A 25,836-nucleotide genomic window follows, 5' to 3' on the forward strand; every position below is an offset into this window, starting at 1 on the left:
CTGGAAGGGGCTGATGCAGCAAACGCAAATATTCAGACCACCTATGCAGCAAACGCAAATATGCAGACCACCTGGAGGGGCCGCCTGGCTGTTGGAGAGAAGGGGGCAGCAACAGATGATAGGTGTGGTCTCTCTCTAGTCGATGAAGACCTCCGTGCTCTCAGTTTGGCGATGATACCATGTGAGAGTGCGCAACGGAAGAGGAAATACGAACACGGAGGGAGAGAGAGAAAGAAAGCAGAAAATAAGGAAGAGAAATCTGCACTGACTGAAATGAATGCTGAATACACTGAAATGGACTGATCAGTCCCTGCACGCATCCCACAGCGTCAGTGAGGGCACCAAATCAGGCTGATGATGATGGCAGCACCACCACGGGGGAGAAGGAGTGTCGGAATCTGCAAGAAGACAACTGACCAAGTGGGGAGGGGGGCTGCCAATAAATAGGCAACGGACAAACCCTAACCCTAACCCTAAAATGGGCGCAAACCCTAAAAGTGCCCTAAAATGGGCGCCCCACAACAGTGACCAAAAAGGTGGCCGGGCAGCCAGTGGCTGCCCACTAAAAGAGGCCAAAAAGAAATACACATCCTAAGATAGCCAGTCAAGAGTGACTAGCCTCCCCCATCATAACACATGACAGACATGTCAGAGCTCCTAATGTCCTCGTCTGACTCAGACTGAGGCTCACAGGTAGGAGATGACAAGGCATGACAAACATGACTGCTAACAGATAGTGGATACAATATCTACCTTTGGTGGAATTTTCTTACAATGTGTCCTACCATCAGAGCATTCAGATGACCCCATTTCAAGCTCTATATGGGCAAGAATGCCTAACCCCACTAAACTTCTCTGATCCTACCTTGAAGGTTAAAGCTTCTAAGAATATGTTTGAAGAGATGGACGAACAAGTCAAAACCATCAAGCAAGATATATAAGCTGCCAAGGATCTGTAGAAAGCCTATGTTGATCTAGGGAGAAAAGAGTGAATCTTCCAAGAAGGGGACAAGTGCTTTATCCGTGTACGCCCAAGGAGGAGTTCTTTATCCTTGGGAAAATTCAAAAAGCTAAGCCCAAGATACTGTGGACCTTACAAAGTCGTAAAGGCTCTTGGACCTAATGCTTATAAGCTGCAACTTTCTGAAACCCTAAAAGTTAATGAAGCCCTATGTACCTAATCATGATCATATTCTTGATGATCAACAAGTTGTAATGCCAAGCCAAGGTTTACTTGAACTTCAACTTGATAGAATCTTGGATGTAAAAGAAAGAATCCTTAGGAATAGGACCCTTAGAGAATATCTCATCCAATGGAAGGATTATTCTGAAGAGGATACCACTTGGGTCGATGAGATAACCCTTATGAAAGAATACCCCCAGTTTCTCTCGAGATAAGGATATCTCGATTTCTCTAAGGAGGGAAGAATGTAATGTTTCCATTACTTAGTTTATTTTAATAAACAATGTGCGTATATATTTCAAAGAAAATTAATTTATGTTGTGCATCCACGCATGGAAAAAACTACAGAATCTCTACAGGATTTATAAGAAGCAAGATTGGTTTACTAGAATAGTTTGAAATCTCTAGTATCATGTTTAGATAACTTAATTTTCACCTTAGATGGATCCAAATATATACTGTAACTTATTTTGAAGGGAATAAGTTGTCCAAGACAAAAGATGGATAAAAATAACACGATTTACAAAAATCGTCATTTTCACCTATTTTTGATGGATTTTTGCAATTCTGCCCGTGTCGGCTTATCGACCAATTCCGTTCCAATCGTTTTAAGTACCCGAACGCCTATATTTGGAGTTCATATGATGAAGTTATGATCCAAACAAGTTGCAGGGCAGAAAAAAAACGAAAATCTTTGTTATCGATGATGTCATCAAAAACGTCAAAAAGCAGACGCTCTCTCTTTTACCCCCCCCCCTCTCACTACTATATAAATAGGGGTAGAGCGTCATGTAACAGACACACAACGACCCATGCAAAGTCTCTCTGCTGCTATTGACGCGACGAAGCTCTGCTATAATCAGTTGAGCCTCTCTCTCTCTCTCTCTCTCTTTCTCTCTCTCTCCAACCCTATATAGAAGCGTTGGCCGAACCCATCAGGCTTCTTCCATGGCTCCCACGTGAGACAAGGAGCGATAGGAGCAATCTTAACGAGGACGAGACACTGATCAAGAACTACTCGGTCCCCTGTATGGCTCGAGTTCTACTTGGGACACCCATGAATGCTAGCCATAGGTGGATTTGATCTTCGTGACGTGTAGATGTGTCGGATGAGGCAGCACGTGACGTGCAGATGAGCCGGATGAGGTAGCACGTGAAATTGTAATTTTTCTCCTGTATGGGTGGGAGAATATTAGGCAATCATTTCTTGGACAGAGTGGACATCAGTGCCGCGTCAGCAGGTGCCACGTCAGCACTTGTAGTCAGACAGTATTTATTGGAGTCGCCTCCATTTAATGCAGCCGACCTGTTGCAATTATTTTCTATTTTTTGGCTATTTATAGCCGATTTTTTGGCACACTTCATTATTCATTATTCGGATTTATCTTGAAGATCTGTTGGCTGAGACAGACTGTGCTCGGGTTGACGGTGATCGAGGTCATCAAGTCGGAGACATACACAAATATTTCCTCTGCCCCCTTGTGTATTTCTGCACTCCTGTACAGCATACTACACCACAGATTTTGTGCGTTTACACTCTCCTTTTCTCTCTCTCTCTCTTCTCTTTGTGTTCACACTCTCTCAGTCTTTGTCCTATGCTTCCGCATCGCTGCACTCTGACATGGTATTAGAGCGGTGAAGAATGACTGACTGAACCTATCTGAAGAGGAGATTTCATCGCGACACAAGGCTGTGTTTCCAGGTTTCAAGGGCGAGTGGGAGGGTTGCGCATCGCATCAAGGCTAAAGCGAGCGTGGGTGTGCGGGAAAGGAGTCTAATCGGTGAATTCGTTGTAGGTTATTGTTGCTCGAAGGGGAGGAAGGCTGCGTTTAAGGCCTTTCATTGCAGATTTTACCTTTTCATCGCCTCCTGCGGGTGAAGAAGGTTTGGGCAGTGGAGGAATCAGTCCTAGAAGGCTGCGTTTTCACAGTCTAAGGGGGTTGCTTTTGCGTTTGTGCTGGTATTGCAGGTTAACATGTCTTCAGAGACTGATTTGGAGTTCCAAGCGATCATGGACAGGAAAGTGCCTGTCCTACCGGCTCTTCCAACGGATCAAAAGCTTGATGGTGACAATTACCGCATCTGGCGGGTGATGATGTTGGCCATTTTAGAGTCTTATGATTTGGCGGAACTGGTGATGGAGGAGATTAACAGGCCCTCGGTGAGGGATGAGTCTAAACTCTCTTTCAATAAGTCTCATTGGGACAAACAGAATGCCAGGATTCGATCTTTTCTGTTTCTGTCTTGCTCCACAACTGTGATAGCTCACATCGAGCACTTGACGGTGGCTCGTGAGATATGGTTGGAGCTTGACCAAATGTATAACCGGATGACCCTGATGAAGAGGGTTTCTTTGGAGGTGCAGATGCGGACTTTGTGTGTGAATAAGTCTTCTTCGCTTCGGGAACACATCAACAAGCTTTGGCAGCTTTAGATGCAGGTTCAAAATGCGGGGAAGCCTATTTGCTCCGAAGACATGGCGATCACCTTACTATCCTAGTTGCCACCACGATTCGGTACTTTTTATTCCGCTCTTATTGCTTCAAGGCGGGAGTTGACTCTTCGATGGGAAGAGTTGGTTCCTATGGTCTTGGACCAGGAGGAACAATTGAAGGGACAGAATGCTTCCAAATCGGAGGCATTGGTTGGTCAAGCCTCTCAGAAGAAGGGGAAGGACCAAAAGAAGAAGAAGGAGGACAACAAATCCAAGAAGGACAAGGAGAAGGAATCAACTTGTCATATTTGTGGTAAGATCGGTCACTAGAAGAAGGATTGCCCCGACAAAGACAAGAAGGATACCAAGAAAAAGGACATGAAGGACTCTGGAGCGGTGGCTGCACCCTCATCAGCTACTTTTTTACACTTAGCAATCATTGAGGACTCTACACCGACAACTTCTGATGCTGCGATGACAGCTCCACAGGCTCGAGAGTGGATTGTAGACAGTGGTGCCTCATGGCACATGACTTCTTCTTTCGTTGGTGTTGCCCATCTGCGACCTTCACGTGGGCAGATTCTCATTGGAGACAGCTCTTCTGTGTCTATTGCTGCGCGGGGTGAGATGCAACTTATTCCAGATGGACGTGGTGGTACCCACACCTTTGAGGTGTTGCATGTGCCAGAATTGGGGTATCATTTACTTTCGGTTCATAAGATTTGTGCTCTTGGTCTCTTGGTGGAGTTTGACAGTGATACTGTTCGAGTCCTTGATCGTGGATCGAGGAAGGTTCTCTCTGCAGGGTATGAGAAGAATGGAGTCTACAAATTGAAGTCTTCTTCAGCTCTTACTTCTCTTCTTGTTACTTCTCAGACACAATCCGAGCTATGGCATGCTCGGTTTGGCCACCTGAACTACGAGTACCTTCAGAAGGCGTCTCGAGGGTCCTTTGTCTGAGGCTTGCCGGACATAGTGGTGAGCCATCAGCTATGTGTCTCCTGCATTTGTGGGAAACTACATTGGGATGCGATTCCCAACAAAGCTTCTAGGCGGTCTACTTCACCCATGGAGCTTGTATCTACAGATTTTTGTGGCTCAATGAGGACCGAGTCCCTGAAGGGGAGCTTGTACTTCATGTTGATCGTAGATGACTACAACAGGATGACTTGGGCCTATTTCTTGACTTTGAAGTCGGAGGCTTTCTCTCATTTCAAGGATTGGCTTCTCTTTGAGGAGAACCGTTTTGGTCGACGACTGAAGACCTTGCCTTCAGACAAGGGAGGTGAATTTATGTCTAATGAGTTTGCTCGTTTTTGTGCAGATAGGGGCATTCACCAGGAGTTTGCTAATACCAATACTCCCCAAGAGAATGGCATTTTGGAGCGGAAGAACCGAAGTGTGATCGAGATGGCATGCACCATGATGGCACTACAAGACATCTTAGTTTCTGTGGGCCGAGGCAGTGGCTACCGCAGTTCACATCCTTAATCGATCTCCCACTTCGGCCGTTGACAGGATGACACCTTTTAAGGCTTACTTTGGGACTAAGCTTGATGTCTCTTATTTCAGGATCTTTGGGTGTGACGCTTATATACACATTCTGAAGACGCATCGTGATAAGTTCGAGACGGCTTCCCGACGACAGGTTTTTGTTGGCTATAGCTCCCAATCCCAAGGTTATCGTTTGTTTGATCCCGTTAAGCGGGATGTCTACATGAGCTGAGATGTGCGGTTCGTGGAAGTACCGGCCACAGGGGGGTTGAGGATTACACCGTCCTTGGAGATCCAGGGGAGAGCTGGGCTCCTCAGACAGTTTCTTTGGAGCCAGAGCCTCTTGATGGAGATTCTTCTTCGGATTCAGAGTCTTCTCTTCCACTGGCCGCCCCCGAGGAGCTTCCGCCGGTGGATATTCCTGAGTCTTCAGCAGATGGAGAGCGACGGGGAGAGGTTCGTCGTCCTCCTCGTTGGGCCCGTGACACACTCCGAGATTCAGGGATCGAGGGGGTCCCTGAGGAGTGGGAACCGCACGATGGACTGTGGAGGTCACAGAGGAATCAGACCCATTCTTCGGAGCTTGTCTGCTCCAACCATTGTTTACTGACCCGTGTTATGCAGGATCGAGAGCCCACTTCAGTGAAGGAGGATTTGCAGTCTGATCATTGGTAGAAGGCCATGGAAGCCGAGTTGGAGGCTATTGAGAGGAATGGCACTTGGTCTCTTGTGCCTCGTTCCTCTCACAAGAAGGTGATTGGTGTCAAGTGGGTCTTCAAGACCAAGTACCTTAGTGATGGTTCTTTGGACAAGCATAAGGCTCGCCTTGCTGCTAAAGGTTTTGCTCAGCGCCCAGGCATTGATTTCCATGATACTTTTGCCCCCATTGCTTGTATGGCGACTATTCGAGCTGTTCTTGCCTTGGCTGGCCTGTTTATAAGTTGGATGTGAAGTCGGCCTTTCTGAATGGTGACTTGCAGGAGGAGATCTATATTGAGCAGCCCCCTGGCTTTGGATCCTCGGATGGGAAAGTTTACAGGTTGAAGAAGGCCTTGTATGGTCTCAAGCAGGCTCCGTGTGCATGGAACAAGAAGATTGACTCGTTTCTTTAGTCGAAGTTGGAATATCGGCACTCCAAGGCCGATCCACAGCTTTATGTGCACACTTCCGTAGTTGGTCGTGTGTTGTTTGTGTTGTATGTTGATGATTTGATTTTGACAGGGGATCATGCACAGAAGGTCCAAGAGACCAAGACAGCTTTACATCACGCATTCGAGATGACGGATTTGGGGCTTCTTCATTTCTTCTTGGGTCACGAGATTTATTAGTCTCAAAGGGGGACTTTCATCTCTCAGCAGAGGTACATTCAGGAGCTCTTAGTGACTTTTGAGATGGAGACTTGTCGGCCCATTACTACTCCTATGGATCCGAATTGGAAGGCCACTTCACACTCAGATTCTCCCATGATGGATGCTTCACGGTACCATCAGTTGATTGGATCCTTGATTTGGCTTCTCAACACTCGTGTTGATCTTTGTTTTGCTGTGGGTCTTTTGGCAGGGTTCATGAGGGAACCCAAACAGGTGCATTGGCAGGCTGCCTTGAGGATTCTTCGGTATTTTAGGGGGACCTCTGACTTAGGGGTTTCTTATCCCGCAGGTATAGATGCTTCAGATCTGGTTCTTGCAGGTTGGAGTGACTCGGATTGGGCTGGCGATGTGGACCACCGATGGTCTACTACAGGCTACTGTTTTATCTTGGGTACAGGTGTTATCTGTTGGAGTAGCAAGAAGCAGCCCACAGTAGCCCTTTCTTTTGCTGAGACGAAGTATCGGGCTGCGTCTTCCACCACATGTGAGGCTGTGTGGCTTCGGAGATTGTTGGAGGAACTTGGCTGCCCCCAGACTCGTCCTACTCTTCTGCGATGCAACAATGAGAGTTGCATTGCCTTGGTACGGAATCCTATATTTCATGCCCGGACGAAGCACATTGAGATCCAGTATCACTTCATTTAGGAGAAGCTTCTGGATGGGACCATTGATGTGGCGTATTGCAAGACGGAGGATAATCTTGCAGATTTGTTCACGAAGGCGCTTCCCCAGGTTCTTCTTAGGTAGCATTCTAGATCCCTCAGTCTTTTCACCCGTCTAGGATCTGAGAGGGGGTGTTAGCCAGCCGTTTCCTGGACAGAGTGGACATTAGTGCCACGTCAGCAGGTGCCACGTCAGCACCTGTAGTCGGATAGGTTGCTGCAGTCGGACAATATTTACTGCAGTCGGCTGCATTTAATGCAGCCGACCTACTGCAATTGCAGCCGACCTACTGCAATTATTTCCTATTTTTCGGCTATTTATAGCCGGTTTTTTGGCACACTTCATTATTCATTATTCAGATTCTGATCTTGAAGATCTGTTGGCTGAGACAGACTGTGCTCGGGCTGACGGAGATCGAGGTCATCAAGTCGGAGACATACACAGATATTTTCTCTGCCCCCTTGTGTATTTCTGCACTCTTATACAACATACTACACCGCAGATTTTGTGCGTTTATACTGTCTCCTTTTCTCTCTCTCTCTCTCTTCTCTCTGTGTTCACACTCTCTCAGTCTTTGTCCTACGCTTCCGCATCGCTGCACTCTGACAAACACACATTATGGAATATAATCAATGAACTTGTTTTATTCCGACTGTATGTCTGTGAGTAAATTATGTAAACGAACAACTGTGCATAAAGGGAATTTTAATTTATGAAGCTATTTTTATATGTTTCACGTAATGTGGTAGGTAATTAGATAACTAAGAACTTCCATAGAGGGAAGCGGGTGGATGGGTTCTCGACAAATTTAGTCCTATGGCAGGGTGGTGTCGGTTAGCCGAGAGGTTTTCCCAAAAACAAATACTAGGAAGAAACTCTAGGAAGGGCCGATTCGCTGACTTACCTAGGGTTTGGTCTCAGAACTTGAACTGTAAATTATCTTAGGGGAAAGGTACAGCGGCGGCTGTACTAGAGCGTTGCGAGGGATGCCATAAATCCTTAGTCTGCTATTGGAAAAAAGCGTTGTACTCCATGAACCAAGGGTAATGGCAGTCACTCCTTCCGGATAAGAAGCCTCTCGAAGGACACCTCCGGTTGTGAGCTAGTTGTTGATATGTGACTGTTAGATCAATTAGGAACCTTCAGGTCGGTCCTTTGTGGGTAACGATAGGACGCTTCCCTCGCGGGCAGACCTAGGATTAAATAGCCGGACAAAATCCGATCATTTAGGTTAGAGTATGGATGGCGACGGCTGGGATGTAAACTCTGGGCGACTACTAAAATGTTATCCGTCAAGAGATCAAGGCGGGTACGTTACAAAATTAGCATTAACAGCTTGCTGTCCTGGTTGTTCCTGCACATGTAGTGGCTCATTACCATGGGCAATAGCTGGCTGATCATTTTCAGCATTATTTCCTGCATTTACAGGTTCATTTATAGCAAGTATTTGCTGTTGTACAACGGGCATATTTTGCTGTCCAAAAGGTATTTCTTCCCGGAATACAAACCTACGGACCTCCTCAATCTTTTCGGGCTGTTTATGCATATGATCTTCCTAAAAGATAACATCATTGCTGCGTACTACTTTTCTTTTCTCGGGATCTCACAATCTATATCCCATTACACCCTCGTCACCATACCCTAGGAAAATGCATTTACAGGAATTTGACTGAAGTTTGCTGTGTTTTTCTTTACGAATGTGCACAAAAGCCTCATAGCCAAACATTTTCAGATGAGCATATAAAGGTGGCTTGCCCGACCACGCTTCTTGGGGAACCCCCCCCGCCCTCCCCCTGTCAGAAGTGGAGCAGCGGTGGAAGCATAAACATGTGCTGAAATAAACTGCTGAAACACAAGACAAAAAGAGAAAAGAAAGAACACGATACAGATGAGAACTCAGATGTATGCACGGGAAATGGAATCCATATATCTGAACACGAGACAGTCGCATACAACAGTGAGTCACTGGCTGCGTGGGCACTGGCACTGGCTCCTCTCTCCACAGAGTCTGCAGATGGTGAAGATGAAGTGACTGACTGAGGAGGAGCCACTGAGTATAAATAGGCTGAAAAAGTGGGGAGCAATAATGCTGGTCGGACAGCATTTAATGCTGGCCGACTGGTGCATAAAATGCCCCAATGGCATAAAATGCCACACCAGAAAAATACCTAAAATACCTAATAAAAATGCCCAGCCCAGATCAAGCTCAGACTCACACATGAGCTGACAAATACTCTGCTAACACCCTCTCTCAGATCATGAGTGATTTGATACAATACAATAGTACAATGAAAAGGGATCAGAAACTATACAACATAGAACCACCAAGTAGAACCATGGATACCCAAGCAGTGGGTGATCAAGCCACCACCAAGGTGCCTCGGAGAGAACCTGATGTCGATGTCGATCGTACCAAACACCTGAAAATAGAGAAGAGCATAGCATGTCTTTGTGTCCATCACCAATGTCTCGCAGTAGCATACAAGACCAGCCTGTCAAAAATGCCTCTGAACATAGGTGACCATGGAGTCCTTGCCTTTGGCCAGACCGCCAAAGTGTCCCCTCATGTGAGCTCCAGACGAAAGCCTCCCGCTCTCTGCCAGATAACCAGCTCAGCATGAACTTGGATGTCAATCCCAGCTCCAGGATTTGATTCCGCCAGACTGAAGTCGATGCGTCAGGGACGTCCCTCTCTGGAACCTGTGCACCTGTATAAAAATATAGATGAGGCGCGGCTGCCCTATCTGAACACCCGCTCACACTCCCTCTCTGGCACAAGAGAGTCGTGAGGGATTACCTCATCACCACCACTAGAAAGCAGCCGAGGAAGGGGCCACCAAGCCCTTCCCGCGATCCAAAGAAGAGGATTCCTTCCGTGCCTTGGACTTCACCTTGGTCGGAGGATCGGAGTCGGAGTCTGATGAAGGAGAGGACTCATCGGTAGAGTCAGCATCCCGCTTCGGCTTCTGCTCCTTCTTCCCGGAAGCCGCTAACTTCTTGCAGTCCTTCCGCAAATGTCCCTTCTTGCCACAGTGGTAACACTGGGCCTTCGACTTCTTCTTCCCGTCACCCCTCTCTGAAGCTACATAAGCCTCACCTCCATAATGTGCCGGAAGCCGCCCCTGTAATCTCAAGGATGCCTCATGCTCAAGAAGCATCGAGGACATATGTAACTTATCATCAGTGGAAGTGCACGGAGGAGCCATATGGAGAGGATAAGAAGAGAAGTAGAGAAGAGATGGAATTTAGAGAGGAAACACAGCCAAAACACAAGCACAGACTACAGAAAAAGAGAGTTCACATGCAATATAACCCAAAATCTGATCAATAGAAGACAAAAGCTGCTGCAGAAAGTCAAAAAATAAGTCAAAAACTGCCAAAAACAGCAAAAACGGCCTGAAGTAACAGTCACCCAGCCACGAGAGACGCTGAATCAGCAAAACGCAGACTGTAAACTGCAGAAAAACAGGTAGAAAACTGTCGCCAGCAGTTGTAGATGAAAAACGCAGGCAGCAGAGGGTGCGTAGGCAGCAGAGGGTGCAGAGGTAGCAGGCGATGGCAAAACTGCAAAAAACGCAGGCTGAAAACAGCCCCAAAACAGGTCGCCTGGCTGCGACAGCAGTCGTCTGATCAGCAGGGGTACAAAACAGTCCTGAAATCAGCAAGAAAACACAGCAGAAACACAAATCCTGAAAATTGATACCATGTCAGAAGTGGAGCAGCGGTGGAAGCATAAACATGTGCTGAAATAAACTGCTGAAACACAAGACAAAAAGAGAAAAGAAAGAACACGATACAGATGAGAACTCAGATGTATGCACGGGAAATGGAATCCATATATCTGAACACGAGACAGTCGCATACAACAGTGAGTCACTGGCTGCGTGGGCACTGGCACTGGCTCCTCTCTCCACAGAGTCTGCAGATGGTGAAGATGAAGTGACTGACTGAGGAGGAGCCACTGAGTATAAATAGGCTGAAAAAGTGGGGAGCAATAATGCTGGTCGGACAGCATTTAATGCTGGCCGATTGGTGCATAAAATGCCCCAATGGCATAAAATGCCACACCAGAAAAATACCTAAAATACCTAATAAAAATGCCCAGCCCAGATCAAGCTCAGACTCACACATGAGCTGACAAATACTCTGCTAACACCCCCCCCCCCCACCCCAAAGACATGTTTGGTGACCAATTAATCAAGTGTATGGCTGTTATAATAGCCTCTGCCCAAAAACCATGGGGTAGTGTAGCATGAGACAGCATCGTATGGACCTTATTCTGTATGGTCCGATTCATATGCTCTGCAACTTCATTTTGGGGTGGATTATGAGGGGTAGTGAGCTCCCTCTTTATCCCTTTGTTGTTACAAAATGCCTGAAAGGCCTTGGACACATATTCCCCACCATTGTCAGAGCGAAGACACTTAAGTGTCTTATCTGTCTGATTTTTAGCCAATGCCAAGAGTTTTTTAAACTTGTCAAGCACTTCATCCTTGCTACGAATAGGATAAATCCATACCTTTTGTGTAGCATCATCGACAAAGGTGACAAAATATTTATTTTCCCCTAAAGATAATCCTGGCATCTGATATACATCCGAATGTACTAACTCTAGAGAAGATTTCAAAGAAAGAGACTTTTTCTGAGACGTCTGTGCATGTTTACCTTAAATACAATGATCACAATGTTCAAAATCAGCATAACGAAGACAAGGCAAGTAACCCAACCGAGAAAGAACTTTCATTCTTGTTTGACTCATGTGTCCCAATCGGCCATGCCACAAAGAAACGCTTGGCTGCTCGGTCACGGCAACAACATGATCACTCACACTAGATACATGGAGAGGATACAGAGTATCACTTTTACAACCTTTGGCAATTACTCTAGATCCCTTATAGATCTTCCATTTTCCGTCACCAAAGGTGGTATAAAAACCATCATCATCTAGTGCCCTGTGCTAATCAAGCTCTTCTTGAGCTGAGGTACATGCCGTACATGTTGAAGTGTAGAGACAGAGCCATGCTGAAACTGTAGCTGCAGACTGCCAATACTTGCAATCTCACATGCATAGTTGTCCCCAAGATGGACAACACCATGTTGACCCCTTGTATAGGTAGAAAACCACTCACGATGAGGGGTAACATGAAAGGAAGCACCTGAATCGAGAATCCATGTATGCATGTCATCATCTGTATCTACAAGTAAAGCATGTGTACCAAAGTGTGAAGAGACAGAGTACGTCACTCCCACTATCACTATCATGAGTGACTACATTCACCTCTTCAATTTTTACATTGCTCTTTTTAGGCTGACTGTCCTTCTTCTCTTCCTTGCTATCATCAGTCTTCTTGCCTTTTCCTTTCTCTTTCTTCCATTTGTAGCAATCACGTTTAAAGTGACCCTTTTTACCACAATGGTGGAAAAGATGTGCCACGTGATTTACTACGTCCCTTGCTATCAAATTTACCTTTCTGCCGTGATCTGCCTCTAGTATGCAAAGCACTAGAAGACTTACTGGATGCATTGTTCTGCTGATTCATTTCTTCCATGAGTAGAGCACTCTCTACATCAGCATACAAAAAGATCACATTAGAATTGCTCATAGCAGTCTTGAATGTATCCCAACTCTTTGGTAGAGTGCAAAGCAAGAAAGTAGCCTTAAATTCCTCATCAATCATGAACTTCAAGGCAACTATCTGGCTGAAAATGGAGTTAAACTCACTCAAGTGAGTAGACATTGCTATACCCTCTTTCATACGCAAATCCATAAGCTTTTTCAGTCAATACACTTTGCTTGCATCACTCTTCTGTGCATACAGTTCTTCCAGTCGAGTCCATATAGCATATGTAGAATCCAAACCTTCAATATTAAACAGCAAGGCATCATAAATCGATAGCTCAATGGTTGAGCATGCAAGCTCATTTAACTCATCCCAATCTTCCCATTCCATGTTCGTGGGCTTTGCTCCTTTGGTTTTAATCGGCTTTGCCTGCTTCTTTTGCAACAGGATATTGTAGCACCGTTTTTGCCAAACTGCAAAGTTACGTGCTCCTTCAATCTTCTTTATGTGCATCAGATTACTACTGTCATTGCTGCCAGCCATGATTCTCAGCCCAAATGTGACAAAAAAACAGCAAGTGCAGGCCCAAAACTGTCACCTAAGTGACCAAGGTACAAACAAATACCAACCGGCAATAAATGACCACGTAGAATCACAGATTTCAGATCTGTAATTAAATTTTCAGAAGCACCAAACCATGTGCTATAGCATTCCACAACTGATTATAGCTGTTCCAAGGGCATATACATCACATTATATGAGAAATCCCAAATTTTAGCTGCAATTTCTGTTGTACATGTACCCATGGGCATAAAATTTGACACGAACGATCAAAAGCCCCAAATTTTTTTTGCTCAAAGCATCAACCACGCATCTGCATTTTCTCTGTCATGCATAGAGTAGGCCAATTTTGCCAAAATAGAGCGATTTCAGCAAAACCTCCAAATTTTACTAAGTGTTGATGTCCAAATTGCGTGGTATTCAACTTGCATATACATAAAATGACCAAATGCTGCATAGATTTCGCCCAAACTGCAAAAGCCCCAAATTGCACGGGGTCCAATGTGCATCAATGTCGAGAAATTGGGTAAATTTCAGCCCAATTTGGCATGTACATTAAAAGCCCCAAATGTTGGGGACAAAATGTCACAAATTCCTACAAATTTTGAGACAGGTATCATTGTTGCATCTTGCTTGCGCCAAATCTGGACAAATCCCCAAAATTTCCAAGTCCTGGATGCATTGATTTCAATGAAATTGAAAGAATTTGACCAGGAAATGACTATTTTGACGTGCATGCAACTTGGGACTGTCACCTCATTGAAAATGTGGCCTGTTGACCTGCAGTTGACTGCACGAGCTGTTGCCTGTCTGTCCAGTGAAAGAACAATGACGAGCTGACCTACACGGACTCTAAGAAGTGCGAACACCTTTGTTGCAGCTCTGATACCAGTTTGAAGTGAGCGATTTGCAGTGGCAATGCAATGTCCTGCGATGAAAATGTCAGGTAGAGACCAAAACGTGAGCAAGAGTAGAGAGTGAGAGTCAAAGAGAGAGATGCACGATGTTCTTGGGTACAATTTTTTGTGTGTACCTCTTTAGGTTTTAGATAGATATATATGCAAGTACAAATGTGCTAAGGGTGTGTTTACACCCGTGCACATATAAAAGGCACGATGGCCCTTTATTCCCAACAGATGTAAAAACAACTTTACTGCATGGTGTCATTGATGAGGAAATCTATATGGAACAGCCGTGAGGGCTTTGTAGTTCCTGGAAAAGAGGTGATGGTGTGCAAACTAAAATGCAGCCTGTATGGGCTGAAGCAAGCACCACGACAGTGGTACAAAAATTTTGACACTTTTATGCTATCTCATGGGTTTACACGCAGCCATGTAGATCATTGTTTGTACATGAAAAAGGATACAGATGGCAGCCGCATCATACTTGCTTTGTATGTGGATGATATGTTGCTAGTTGGAAAAAGAAAGACTAGCTTGGATGCTCTAAAAAATGAGCTGAAATCAGCCTTCTCCATGAAAGATTTGGGGAATGCAGAGCATATTTTGGGCATGAGGATTCGCAGAGATAGAATGCAGAAATTGCTATTTTTATCTCAAGAAAAGTACGTTGAAAAGGTACTAGACATATTTAACATGGCTGAAGCTAAGTCTTTTGGGGTACCCTTACCTCCTTATCTTAAGCTTAGTAAAGCCAACATCCCAAAAGATGAGGTAAAAGCAAATGCTATGAAGGGAGTCCCTTATGCATTGGCTTGTGGCTCTCTTATGTATGCTATGGTTGCTACTTGTCCAGACATTGCTCATGCAGTGGGAGTTGTTAGTAGGTTTATGTCAAATCTTGGAAAAACACATTGGGAAGCTGTCAAGTGTATTCTTTGATACCTAAAGGGTACACAAAGAAAGTATATTTGCTATGGGAAGGGTGCACTTAGTTTGCAGGGTTATTGTGATGCAGACATGGCAGGTGACTTGGATACTTATAGGTCATCCAACGGGTATGTCTTTACAGTTGCTGGTGGGGCCGTTTCTTGGTGTTCTAGGTTGTAGAACATCGCCGCACTGAGTACTGAATATATATCAGCTACTGAAGCTTCTAAGGAAGCTATATGGTTGAGTAGACTTGCAGAGGATCTTGGCATGTCTATGGGTATTGGAGTATTGGGATGTGATAGCCAGAGTACTGTGTATCTGGCTAAGAATGCCATGTATCATTCACGCACAAAGTATATAGATGTGTGATATCACTTTATCAGACAGATTCTGGAAGATGGTCTAATCATATTGACCAAGATCAAAACACAGGACAACCTTGCAAATGTTTTCACTAAAAGTCTCAGCAAAGCTCAGCATGAGCATTGCATACGACTAGTGGGAGTTGGTTAGAGGTTCACTTCAGACCTTTAAGTGGGAGGTGGTTGGGAGAAAGGCCCGTTTTTACCTTCGTGTATAGTACACACACATTATTCAGTTGTACATGTGAATGCACCCTTATATGCCCTAAGTATAAATACATTTTATTCTTTGTGTACCAACACATTGTTGGTACACTAAAATCTGATCGTACTTTCACACTCCCTCTCTCTCTCTCCATTACTCTCACTCCTCGAACTATTACTCATCCCCCCAGCAGCTGAGCTCTAACAATAATTAAATTGGCTGGCCAATTTGTCTTTCAAGTATCCTTGAGCAGTTATTGACCCTTAGATTGGCATTAACTAATTAATTAATGCCTAGTCTCTAATATCACCACTAATATTATTGGCCAATAAATTGGTCTAGGTCAAAATCTGACAACGGCCTAATATCTGTCAGGCATAACTTATTACAACTTTTGCCTTGGGTACCAACTGATATCTCAGGGTCCCACACCGTGAAATAATTGACTTGCATCTCACATGTGCAAGTCACATTAGCACATTTGATTAATTTTTAATCAACTGCTAAGCAAAGCAATAAAATTTCACGTCCTCGTGACAATGCTATATCCTAGTTGAGCTAATTTATGCATGGCCCAAGCTCACAGCATTGGCAAGCACTTAAGCGTGTCTTTTGATATTTGAAAGGCACACATGTTTTGAGGCTGTTTTACCCTCGGAACACCTTTACTTCCTTGCGTGCTTTTACAAATAGCAGGATGTTTCGACACAAGTGTCCACTAGTGGAAATCGTTTCTTACTGGGCAATGCTTTGGATCTCATGGAGTAGCAAGAAACAACCTACATTGATCACTTCAACCTATGAAGTTGAATACATGATAGCTTTTGCAACTATAATCGAGTGTGTTTGGCTTAGACTCCTTTTATCAAACTTGCATATTGCACTTTTGTTAGCTGTATCTATCCATATTGACAGTCAGACTACATTGGCAGTTGCACAAATTCTGGTATTTCATGCATAAACAAAGCACATTGAGGTGTAGTATCACTATGTTAGAGATAGACTCCATGCAAAGGAGATTGATTTGGTCTATGTGCCTACAGGAAAACAAAGTAGACATATTCACCAAGGCTCTATCTGGTGAAAAGTTTGAAGCTTTTTGCAAAGCTTTAGACTTCCTGCCATTTGGGGATTGATTTGCGACATCCTAGTTTTGTTCCTGTCATTCACTCTACAAGGGATTTGTTAAATACACCTTGTATTCTCCTCTAAGACGTTTTGGTGTGAATATATGCTATCCACAGGCACTTTTTCCCCTCTTGCATGGGAAGGGTTTTTTCCTTGTGAACACACTCCAGTTTGTAGGTCTATATGACCTTAGGATTGTACCTTGTACTTTCATTCTTGTGATTCGTTATAGTGAAGGTACTGTTGCACGCTTCTTTGTGTGTCTACTCTTACACTCGCTCTCTACTCCACTTTGTGTCTATTGAGCTGTGCATTTGATCCAGCAAAGGAGAGATAAGAAGACAAAAGCACATCAATCTTAAAAGGAAATATACTCATGGGTTTACCCTCTCTTGAATACAAATCATGAATGAACAATAGCTTAAACCCACAAACTCAAAGCGAACAGAGATGCTGAATGAGACTGCCAAGGCTCCAACTCGCATGGGAAGATTGCTCAGCAATGCAAGGTGCTGCTGTTCAAGACTGGGCTTAGTCAGAAAATGTTATGTAGGTTTGGTAGACCGATTTCGGCCTTGATTTCTGATTCTCGTTTGATGAGCAAAGAGTTGGCATTGATAAAAAAAAGATGCTATGTGGTTCTCCATCTCTTCATAACATTCAGGAAAGTGGTTAAAACTGGCTTTTTCTTTATGAAGTTAAAATACTGATGTGCGAAGCTTTGTCATACCTTTGTATATTAGCTGTGCTCTTTCACATGTGAGACTTCTAAATATGAGCTGCATCAAGTTTCACCAACTTGTCTGTTTGGACTGCAGATTATATAAAATTGGTGGCTAGCTTCTTATTTGTTGAAAATGTTGCAAAGTAAGGCCTTTATGAAGAAAACAAAGCATGGACAAATCAGGAAGGTTTGGTTTTATTCTCTTTTCCCTCTTTTGATACCACAAAAGCCTGTTTTCGAAGGTTGATCGTGTTTAAGAGTCAGGTAGCGGATTAGGAGTCCGGTGGATTCTGAATGGATTATAGTGTTCAGATTCAAGCTCAATCCACTATTGTACAAGTGAATTCTTTTGTAAGCCAGTAGTGCTCTGTATATGTGGGTCCACTGCACATTTTCAAGGTTTATAAGGTGAAAAGTAAATGCTGCTTGCTGTGAGCTATTGTATACCATATCAGAACAAAGTATTGTAAACATAATTCGGCAAGAAATTGGAAGAATAGATGGCTGAACTTTCTGGAGTTTGTGTTGTGATTTTTGCAGGTGGTAAGAGAGCATTACTTACGAGATGATATTTCTTGTGGCTCATTAACCTGTTCAGTTTGTGACAAAGAGGCATCTTGTCTTAGTGCATCAGCAAAGAGAATTCTTATCCTTGATACCAATGTGACATTGCATCATGTGAGCTGTTCATATTTGAAAACATCATGATTCCAATGTGAAATATGATGATAATGTGTTTGATGTATGCCAAGTTAATGCATAAGAATGCATGATGTGTCTATGTGGTTGTTTGACAGATTGATCTTTTAGAGAACAACGCAATTAGTGATGTGGTGATACTGTCGGTGGTCCTGGAAGAAATAAAACACCGAAATGTGGGTGTATATAATCGTGTACGAGCATTATGCAGTAATCCACTTCGCCGATTTTTCGTCTTTGCAAATGAACATCACAAGTAGGTCATTATTCAATGCTCCATGACTTGTACATCTCCATTTTCTCATCCCATGTTGTTTGTTTAGCATTAGCTCATTGTAGAAGGACAAAGCATAGATTGGTTTTAAGGAAGTTATTCCTTGTCTGGATAATTCTAGAATGAATGTTGGGGTGCTATATAGAATATCAGGCTAGTGAGTAGGTATACTATTTTCCATGGTTAGTCCCTTTTTAATGATATTATTAGTTAGGAAACTCAACCTAGGGCTATTTTTATCCTGCTTTTGCTGTCGTAAAAAGCATTGTGTGTGAAACAGGGACACATATATCAAGGTAATGGCTGGTGAAAGTCCCAATGATCGCAATGATAGAGGTATGGCATTGTTGTTAGTTGAAGTGCACCCTTTTTTGTGTTTATTTATTGACCTTTTGAAGTGGATCAGCTTCATGGGAAGTGATTTTATCGAAGAGTCTCTCTCTTACGATTTCAAGTTGCAGCCATTCGTGTCGCAAGTCTCTGGTATCAGAAGCATCTAACTGGAGATGTGAAGATCTTGCTGATTACAAATGATGCTGAAAATAAAAGGAAAGCTCTTCAGGATGGGATCAATGCAGATACAGGTGTTGAATAAGCAAAATTTTGATTTGTGTCTTTGAACTGTTGTCCATTTGTTTCACTTTTGTAACTTGTTTTGGCTAACATTTCCTGTTTTACTTGTTGCATGTACAGTCCAATCTTTTGTTCAGTCGCTGGGGAAACCGGAACTGCTTGACTTAGTTTCAAAAGAAAGTGATAATGGTTCATGCAGTATGGAAATTGAAGACCTACGCCCTTCAAAGAGAAAAATAATATATACAGAGGTATTACTCGGAATTGGATTGAAGATTGATCATTCAAATAAAGATGGCATTCAATGTTTGTGTAAATGGAAGGGTATTGCATTCTATCTGGCTTACTGGATAACTTTGTTTTCAGCATAAACCTATGTCAGAGATAACAAATGGTCTTCGACAAGGCATTTTTCACCAAGGGAAGCTCCGTGTGAATCGGCATAACCCCTTAGAGGCTTATGTTGACAGTGACAGCATTGGTGATGAGATAATTATATTTGGTAGGATTAACATGAATCGTTCATTTGATGGCGATGTTGTTGCTGTGGAACTTTTGCCTGAGGACCAATGGAAAGAGGAGAACAGCATGAAGCTCACTGAGGATGGTAACCTAATGGTATCTGAATACAGTACTAGCAGGGTGTTGTTTTGAAGACTTCTTGTAATTTGGATGATGTTGATGTTGTCTTAGATGAAGAGGAAGTAGAGGAAAAGGTAGGTTTGGTGCCAGGGAGTGCAGATGATGCACCAAAAGAGCCTCCTGCAGAAGATAAAATGAAGTTCAAAGCTAGTTCTCGTCCATGTGGGAGAGTCATTGGTATAATCAAGCGAAATTGGCATTCGTATGTTCACCAACATCATAGCACTTTTTAAAATCACATCTAAGGATAGCTTTTTGTGGGTAGGGCAGATCAACTGCACTGCTATATTGTTCTTTTTGTGAACAGATATTGTGGATCCTTGGAGCCTATGCCGATGCCTGCAGGCAGTGGTGGAACTGTAAATGCCATTTTTGTATCAATGGACAGACGGATACCTAAGATACGTATTCAAACACGGCAACTTGACAATTTGATTGATAAAAGAATTCTAGTGGCTGTGGACTCTTGGGAGAGGATGTCAAGGTACCCTTCAGGCCATTACGTAAAGACAATTGGTGAAATTGGAGATCGTGCAACTGAAAGTGAGGTTTGTCTAATGCTTGAAGTGTGCTATGTACATTTTAGAACAGCCTCTTTGATGCATATGAGCTTGTTTTTATGGTTAGTCTCAAGAGAATGCTTCTAGAAGGGTGTCAGCATTCACATGGTGCATTTTCTGTTTCTCAATGCTCTAGCAGCTTATTAAATAAAATCACTGTTTTTTTTGCAAAATGGAGAGCCCTCAGTGTGGAGGATCTTCCCATTATTTATATTTACAAACTGTGGAATGCAAACTTAAAGCCTGTTAATCTATGTGTTGAATCTGATCCAATTCAGAATTGGAACAAAGAGTGACGAGTGAGAGAGTACATGTCAATCTGCATAGCTGGAAAACCTATTGGGTTTGACAACTTGCAATAGGTCCAGAAAACACATTATCTTGTTCAAAGTGCATCAGCAATGTGCCAGTTATATTTAGTGAATATCAAAAAGTTCCAAGAATAGCATGTTCCAGGCAGCTGCAGCCAACAATGCTCAACACATGCACAGGAAGTCTCTACTATCAATGTAAAAAAGCCATCATGTATTTGTAATATGGCATGTATGTCTACTGCAATGAGTAGTAGGCATACTTTTTGCTGAAACTTCTCCGACAAGGGGTACTCTTGTGACCAATCTCTGGAGAATGCTGTGTGTTTCCAGGGGAACCCACATATCTTGGTTTTTTCAAAATTTGGTTCCATCAATTTGATTGTTTTTCTATGTTCGAAATCTTGTTTGCTTTGGAGCTTCAAAATGATCAATTGCAAAAACTTGGTTGCTGAAATTGGGGGTAGAGGAACTTAAAAGATCAAAGGCCAACAAAGCCCTGCCCAAGACTCTTTAGGTACCTATGTGCGACGTAAAGATAAGCTCCCCATGGCGCGTCCAAATAATGATTCTCTCTCCTGCTTCTCAGACACTTTCTGTAGTGAAAACTTCAGTGGATTTTTCTAAAGATCTGCTTACTAGGCTTGCATTTGACATATGGGGTAATGTGACTATGCGATGGGATCATGGTTATCCAAGGTCCATTTTAAAGAATGGGGATGATCCCTCTACCTCAAAATTGGTGAGTCAGAGGATGAACTCATTTGCAGTGTTGGCTGATCTCCTTGATGAGGGAACCCTTGAATTGTTAGTAGAAAAAGTTAAATTGAGGCAAAACTAGCCTTTGGTCTGATCTTCTCTCTCCAAATAAATATGAAAATTGCTACTTGGAATGTACATGGCATTTGTTTGCGTAGTAAGAAGCATTGTTGGGTTTGACTCTTGCCTACGCTGACAGAGGAGTGTCAGTGATCCGCAGTAGGACACTGGGGCACTTTTTACTCTCCTTATGAGAGGTTTTTTTCCCTAGTTATATTCTCTTTTAGTTTATGTGCTTACGTTAAACAGTTCGGGCACTTATTGAATTTTACACCTTTCGGTGTGAACACACATTAACAACGGGGTGTGAACACACATTAACAATCCTAAGGTTTAAGGGTTGCACTTTGTACTTTCATTATACTCTTTTGGTATTTGCATTAGGAGTCATGTCTTCACTCTCTCACTCTCTTCAGTGTCAAGTGTGTACTCTCAGCTGAGCTTTGATCCTCAATAGCTCACATTTGGTATCAAAGCAGAGATTCAGCTTTGCCTCTCACCTTGTTCAATCTTGTACCAGCAGCACCTAGATGCCCCAACTACTGCTGTCCGCCAGTGCTGCCAACTGCCTCCTGTGTGAGAGTGGAGGTCAGGATCGAAGCTCAGCACAGAAAACAATAGACAGTAGAGAGTGAAGCGCGACACCCGATGCAATAGATTGAAAGTACAAGGTACAACCCTTAAACCTTAGGGTTGTAGGGGGGTGCTCACACCCAAACACGGTAAGTGCCCGTAAGTGTGTGCCATAAGCACATACGAAATAATACCATAAATTTGGGGGAAAAAACCTCTCCTACTGAGAGTAAAAAGTGCCCCAGTGTCCTACTGATCACCGACAGTCCGATGTGAGCGTAGGCGTAAGTGAGATGCGAGTGAAATACCCAACAAATCCCCCTGGAGTGAAGAGTGATCAAGTGTACAAGGATCATCCGCCACCAAAGGAGATCAAATTTAAAGCATGGCGAAATGCTTCAAATTTCTCACGAGGAAGAGCTTTGGTGAAGATGTCTGCCACATTACTGGTGGTAGGACAATAGACAAGGCTGATATCACTTGCATGTAGCCTCTCTCTAACAAAGTGATAATGTATCTCAATGTGTTTCGTGCGTGCATGAAACATTGGGTTTCGTGCCACTGCAATGGCACTCTGATTGTCAGTGAACAAAGGAGTAGGCTCCGTAATAGATACATCCAGATCAACAAGCAAGCGTCTAATCCATACGCATTCAAGTGTGGTAGTGAAAGCTGCCTTGTATTCAGCTTCACATGACGATGTGGCAACAGTGGACTGTTTCTTGCTAAGCCAAGATATGCAAGACGAGTCAAGAAAGAAACAATGGCCACTAGTGGAGTGACGTGAATCATAATCACCAGCCCAATCAGAATCACTGTAAGCATGTAATTGCAGTGGTCCCCCCTTGGCATAAAGCAATCTAAGAGATCTAGTACCCTGCAAGTAACGGAAGATACACTTAACAGCTTGCCAATGTGACATACGTGGCTGATGCATATATATGCTCAGGGGTGAAACTGCAAAGCGTATGTCTGGCCTAGCGTTGCATAAGTAAATAAGACATCCAACTGCTGGAGCATATGTGTGTATATCAAACAAATCATTGTCATCATGTAATGACGGTTTAAGTCCAGGTTCCATTGGTGTACAAACTGGCTTGCAATCCTGTAAGCCAAACTTCTCAAGAAGTTTACCAATGTATCTTGACTGTGATAACCCAATACCTCTAGCATCATGTATGAACTGAATGCCCAAGTAATAATGCAAAGACCCCAAGTTTGACATGTCAAAAGTTTGCTGCAAATTTTGTTTAAATGTTGAAATCTGATCAGCATGTGTCCCTGTAAGCAAGAGATCATCAACATAAAGACAAATGATCAGCATGGATCCCCCCTCTTTACATACGTAAAGGGTAGACTCAGATGAGCTGTTCATGAACCCTTGGCTAAGCAAGAAAGCATCTATCTTTGCATACCAAGCTCTAGGAGCTTGTTTCAAACCATACAAAGCTTTTTTCAGCTTGCATACTAAGTGTTCCAAGCCCTCAACTGCAAAACCAATGGGCTGCTGTACATATACTTCCTGGTGAAGTTCCCCATGTAAAAATGCAGTTTTAATATCCAACTGATGCACAGTCCATCCATAATGAGCAGCCAAAGCAACCATAGACCTGATGGTCGTCATATGGGAGTTAGGAGCAAATGTCTCCTCATAGTCAATGCCATTTTTCTGTGCATAGCCTTTAGCTACAAGCCTTGCCTTGTATTTGTCAATGGATCCATTTGCATTCCGTTTGAGCTTGTAGACCCATTTTGTTCCAATGGCTTTCTTCCCAAATGGCAAAGACACCAAATCCCATGTTTGATTCTTAGTGATAGAATCCAATTTAGCTTTCATTGCTGTCATCCAATGCGCACTCTGTTGTGCATCTTCAAAACATTCAGGCTCCTCTTCATCAAGGGTGCGTGTTGCCATAACAAACTCCATGGTATGTGCAATATCATGCATACGAGCTTGCCTTCTAGTACCACCAGCCATGGGTGCATCCAGATGACTATCTTTCATAGTCTGTAAATACCATCTAGGCATTTGTCTTGCCTCCTGACTGTGCATAAGCTCTTGCTGAATTTCAGTTTCAGCACTTTGCTGAATATTCAGATCAGCCAATGGCTGATTTTCTGCATTTTCCAAAGGAGTAGCTGGCTGAACATTGAGTTCACTTGCTGAAACTCTAGCTGAATCACCAAATGTAATGGGCAGCAGCCCTTCAAATACATCACGGGCAGCCTGATATGTATCTAAACCAGCCAGGGACAATTCTGATTTTTCATCAAATAGTACATCCCTACTGACAAACACCTTTTTAGAAACAGGATCATAGAGTTTGTAGCCTTTCCTCTCACTGCTGTATCCCATAAAAATGCATTTAATAGCCTTGTTATCCAACTTTTTCCTGAGTACCTTTGGAATATGTGCATATGCAAGGCACCCAAAGGTATGAAAGTGTCCAACAGAAGGTTTCCGGTTGTTCCAAGCCTCAAAATGTGTAATTCTCTTCAATGCTTTGGTGGGGCATCTGTTCAAAACATGGCAAGCACACATGACGGCTTCCATCCAGAAAGTGTGAGGCAAGCTCTTTGCCTTTAGCATACATCTGGCCATCTCCATGAGTGACTGATTCTTTCTCTGTGCAACCCCATTCTGCTGTGGAGTATAAGCAGTAGTGCACTGATGGACAATGCCCTTTTGCTTCAAAAAAGAATTCAGCATAGAGGACATGTATTCCCCCCCTCAGTCCGAATGGAGAGTCTTAATTTTACAACCAGACTGGTTTTCAACAAGTGCAAGAAAAGCCAAGAATGCATCATACACTTCTGACTTTTTGACCAAAGAGTAGACCCAGCAAAATCGAGTAAAGTCATCAATAAAAGTCACAAAATAGTAACATCCTACCAATGACTTTGTCTACATAGGTCCACATACATGTGAATGCACTAACTGCAACCTGGCTGTTGCTGTAAAAACAACATCACGGGGAAACGAAAAACGATGAATTTTCCCCAAAATACATCCTTCGCACAAGTGCTCAGGAGCTAGCATCTGCGTACGTTGTAAGAGTATCAAGTTGCCAAAGTTCACATGCCCCATCCTAGCATGCCATAACTCTGCTTGTATCATAGCAGGAGTAAGAGTGGATGCCAAATACGATGACTGATCAACTGAAAGAGCATCCAACTTGTATAACCCATGACATAAAGTGCCTATCAAGACCAAAGTCATGTGTTCTTTGTCTCTCACCATGTATCGGTCATCATCAAATGTGACCTGCAATCCACAACGTGCCAAAGAAGAGACAGAGAGCAAATTCTTCTTTATGCCTGGCTCAAATAAAGTATCCTGTAGGCGGAGAATAGAGCCATCAATGGCTGTGAGCACAATCTCCCCCATACCTCTAACAGGGTATGATGCATTGTTGGCACACTGTACAGACTTGCCAACTGGAGTTGGATGAACAGATGCAAATAAATCTCTGCGAGATGTAATATGCCTAGAAGCACCACTATCAAAAAACCAAGTGCCCGCATCCTTAGTAGAGCTAAATGCTCGATCTGCCCAAGAGGTGTCACAACTGCATGTATAAAAACAATAGTCCTGTCTGCAACAAAGGACGCGGACTCCGTAGCAGTGGAAGGAGCATCAGAAATAGACATTCCTGATTCCTTTTTCTTCTCTTTGGCAATGTGCTTTCTGCACTCCGTGATGTAGTGTTCTGGCTTCTTGTAATAATGACATTTTTCCTTTTTGGCTTGCGTGCCTCCTTGTTTTTTGTTTGCCTGGGATGCGCCAGAAGTCCCAGAACTCTGCGAAGCATTCTTCACTTGGCTGCCTTTGCCCTTCTGTCTAGCCATAAAAGCCTGCTCAGAGGCT

The 25,836-nt window shown here is 43.4% G+C and overlaps 1 protein-coding gene across 1 annotated transcript in view; it reads left to right on the top strand.

The window, feature by feature from the left end:
- EMB2763 (ribonuclease II family protein) overlaps positions 1-25,836 on the top strand; it is a 148,799-nt gene that overhangs the window by 16,164 nt on the left and 106,799 nt on the right. The window contains exons 2-10 of the mRNA XM_087666468.1: positions 17,612-17,704; positions 18,058-18,195; positions 18,315-18,472; positions 18,771-18,826; positions 18,952-19,074; positions 19,184-19,314; positions 19,430-19,670; positions 19,757-19,907; positions 20,013-20,253. Of these exons, the coding sequence (XP_087522594.1) occupies positions 17,651-17,704; positions 18,058-18,195; positions 18,315-18,472; positions 18,771-18,826; positions 18,952-19,074; positions 19,184-19,314; positions 19,430-19,670; positions 19,757-19,907; positions 20,013-20,253 (1,293 nt within the window). The 5' untranslated portion in view covers positions 17,612-17,650. The remainder of the gene's footprint in view (positions 1-17,611; positions 17,705-18,057; positions 18,196-18,314; positions 18,473-18,770; positions 18,827-18,951; positions 19,075-19,183; positions 19,315-19,429; positions 19,671-19,756; positions 19,908-20,012; positions 20,254-25,836) is intronic.

Source organism: Lygodium microphyllum, chromosome 25, assembly GCF_053477565.2.
Source record: "Lygodium microphyllum isolate KBCC chromosome 25, Lygodium_microphyllum_v1.1.10, whole genome shotgun sequence".
NCBI classification, from domain to species: domain Eukaryota; kingdom Viridiplantae; phylum Streptophyta; class Polypodiopsida; order Schizaeales; family Lygodiaceae; genus Lygodium; species Lygodium microphyllum.